The 3,116-nt window shown below is 30.2% G+C and overlaps 1 protein-coding gene across 1 annotated transcript; it reads right to left on the reverse strand.

The window, feature by feature from the left end:
* Positions 1 to 203: 203 nt before the first annotated feature.
* EIN_458260 (protein kinase domain containing protein) lies at positions 204 to 3,077 on the reverse strand (the record flags this gene model as incomplete). The annotated part of the gene is made up of 1 exon (XM_004259116.1): positions 204 to 3,077. A coding segment is annotated over one exon (2,874 nt), but the record flags the coding sequence as incomplete, so codon positions are not given.
* Positions 3,078 to 3,116: the final 39 nt, after the last annotated feature.

The following is a 3,116-nucleotide window of genomic DNA, read 5'->3' on the forward strand; positions in this document are numbered from 1 at the left end:
TCTTGAACTATTTTATAAATCATATTTTTTGTTTTTTGCTACAATTATGTCGAAATTTATAGTTATTAAACAGTAAATATTTAAAAAATTAAAACACTAAAAATCAAATGAATTATAAGATATCAACAAATTATTATTACATTTTAGAGGTTGTATTTTTTTGTATAACAAATCATCACGTAAATAACACTTTTCAAAAGTAATTAAACAAGTGATTTAAGAGCATCAATAATTTCGTTTATCTTCGTTCTTTTATCGGGTTCTGCACACCACGCCTTCTGAATAATATCAAATTCTTCAGACGATATATTATCATCCTTTTCAAATCTATTTCCATTTGACACAAAATCTGCGATACACCACGCAAATTTAAATTTGTCTTTTGAGTAAGCTGCCCTCCATTCGAATGTTTCATACATAGTTATAGCAAACGAGTATATATCAGAAGGCATTTGGTATCTTTCTTTTTTCAAAATTTCAGGCGCCATATAAGCTGGTGTTCCAATACCTTTAGTGAATGTCATGTTTGTCATCAATTGATTTAAATTTCTCGAAGATCCAAAATCAGTCAATTTTGCTAGGATTGTTTCTTCTAAATCGTAACTAAAAATCAGTAAATTTGCCGGCTTAACATCTCTGTGTAAAATGCCGTTGTTGTGCAAATAAAAAATGCCATTTGCCATATCCAAAATAAATCTATGCCTAACCTTTTTATTTGGTTTTAAATTTGGGTCATTTTCGGTCTTTTTAATTAAATCGTTCAAACTTTTATATTTCGCAAATTCGGTGACCAAACAGATTTTTTTAGGAGTAAAAACAGCGCCATAAAAATAGACAATATATTCGCATCTAAATTTGTCAAGCATTGCTACTTCATTGGCAAATTCTTTTGTTGAACTTTTATCAGTACACCCGTTTTTGAGTCGTTTGATTGCAACAACACTCCCTCTAAAAATGCCTTTATAAACAACTCCAAAACTCCCCTCCCCAAGTTTCTCATTTTCTGTTAGATCCGAATTATTTAATTTCGTTGTCAAAATAGTTTTTGCTTTAATTTTTATTTTGTTAGTTGTTTGCTCACCTTTTTTAATATCGAGCGAAATGCATAATATTTCATCGTCAATTTCACATGTACACGTGGGGTTCAAAAATATCTCAAATTCACATGCTTCATTTTTCTTTAATGTGACGAGTGGAGGAACTGTTCTGATATTATACAATTCACAATTTGCAATCACACTTAATTGAATCTTTAAATTATTTTTTGAAATATTGCCAATACACAAAAGTTCACGGGTCTCCTCTGACACCGGTATTTCAGTTGTTTCTCTATTATCATTCGAATCGTTTTCAAATATCAGTTCTGGTAAATTGACAACCAATTTTTTAGACAATTTGGAGAAATTTATGTTAGATTTTTTCATATTAAATACACACACTTTCTTCCTTTCTTCATTTTTCTTGTGTTTCAATTTAGTCAAATATACAATCAATATGCTTGTGATGATTATTGCAAACACAATAAAAATTAATGCAACTGTGACGGAGATAATCAATATGTAATTTGGTTGATCGACACAAGAAAGACCATCATCTGATGGTATTCTATTCCCCTCACATTTGTCACACAAATTGTTTTTCTCAGAAACACAATATTGTACGACAGCGAGTGGGTTGCAGACTTCGTTTATCAATATGAAATTTGATTCACAAAGTGAACAATATTCTTCGGATATACACAGTGCACAATTTGAAGAACATTTTATACAACGGGGAATTACTGTACCCAAATAATACCCACCAGCACATAACAAACATCCACTTTTACTTTTCTTCACACAATTTGTCAAATTGTCGTAATTTAAACACAAAGGTGACTCTCCTGCAATTTGAAAGTAATTGTCTGCACACGACAAACACTTTGTTACTTCTTGGCAAGTCTCACAAGAAATATCACATGCAACACAATCCTGTCCATCTTTGAAATATTTATCTTTGCAACTGACACAGCCGGTGTTTGACGGCATCATTACTTGACATCTTTTAGAAAGCTCGCTTGATAATTCACATTTGTTGTTTGAGTTCAAAAAATATGTATTTTTGTTGCAAGAAATACAATAAGTTTCGTTTTTACACGTCAAACAATTGAATTGGGAATTTTCACAAGAAACACACTCGTTTTTAACAGATAAATAATACCCATCTATACACTTCAGACACCCCTTTGATGATGACACTTCGCATGTGTTGTTGTCATTTGATATTTTTAAATTCACGTTTACACTTTGAGGAAAAGAACAAGTGTTGTTAAACAGTGTGTATTTTTCGTTGCATTCTAAAACTATTTCTGGGCCATTTTGAATAGAAGTGGCGTATTTTATTTGTTTGTCTTCTTTTGAAGTACAATAAGTCAAGTTGTTCGATTGTATTGTCAATTCTCGATAATAATACATATAACAGTTTGTACATAGAATCCCGTTTGATTTTTCACAATGAAAATATTCAATTTCTCTGCAAATTCCATCTGTAACCAAAAATTTTTCTTTGCACTGCAAACAATTATTTTGTAAATATTTTACGCAATTATCAATTTCTTTTAAAACGCAACGGTTTTCGTGAATGTAATAATGTGATGTATTATCACATTTAACACAATCATTAGTCATTGTAGTTACACACTTTTCATCAACAAAACAAGTCGTTTCGTTTTGATCATAAAGTCTGCTTTCTTCACATTGAATTGCTTTTAGAATTGACACCCCTTTATCACTTACCAAACGACATTTATTTATCATATGTTCGGAGTTTTCTAAACATGGCTTACACATATTTTCATTGTTAAGATAATTATATACATCACAAATATAAACCATGTTATTTCGTAAAAATATGTTAGGATTGTCGATTATTGAAGACAAACAGTTGTTTTCAGTTGTAAGTGTATAATTGTCTTCACAACTTAAACAATTGGATATGTTATAAATCCTGTTTTGAATATAATATTTACATTTTTCTTGTCGATTTCCACATTTTTGCGTAATTGAAATGCCATTTGAACAATCTTCACATCCTAATTTGCCTTTATTTATACAATAAACATCGTCATTATTTGGAAT

Source organism: Entamoeba invadens (assembly GCF_000330505.1).
Source record: "Entamoeba invadens IP1 unplaced genomic scaffold scaff_1105074726085, whole genome shotgun sequence".
Taxonomy (NCBI): Eukaryota; Evosea; order Mastigamoebida; family Endamoebidae; genus Entamoeba; species Entamoeba invadens.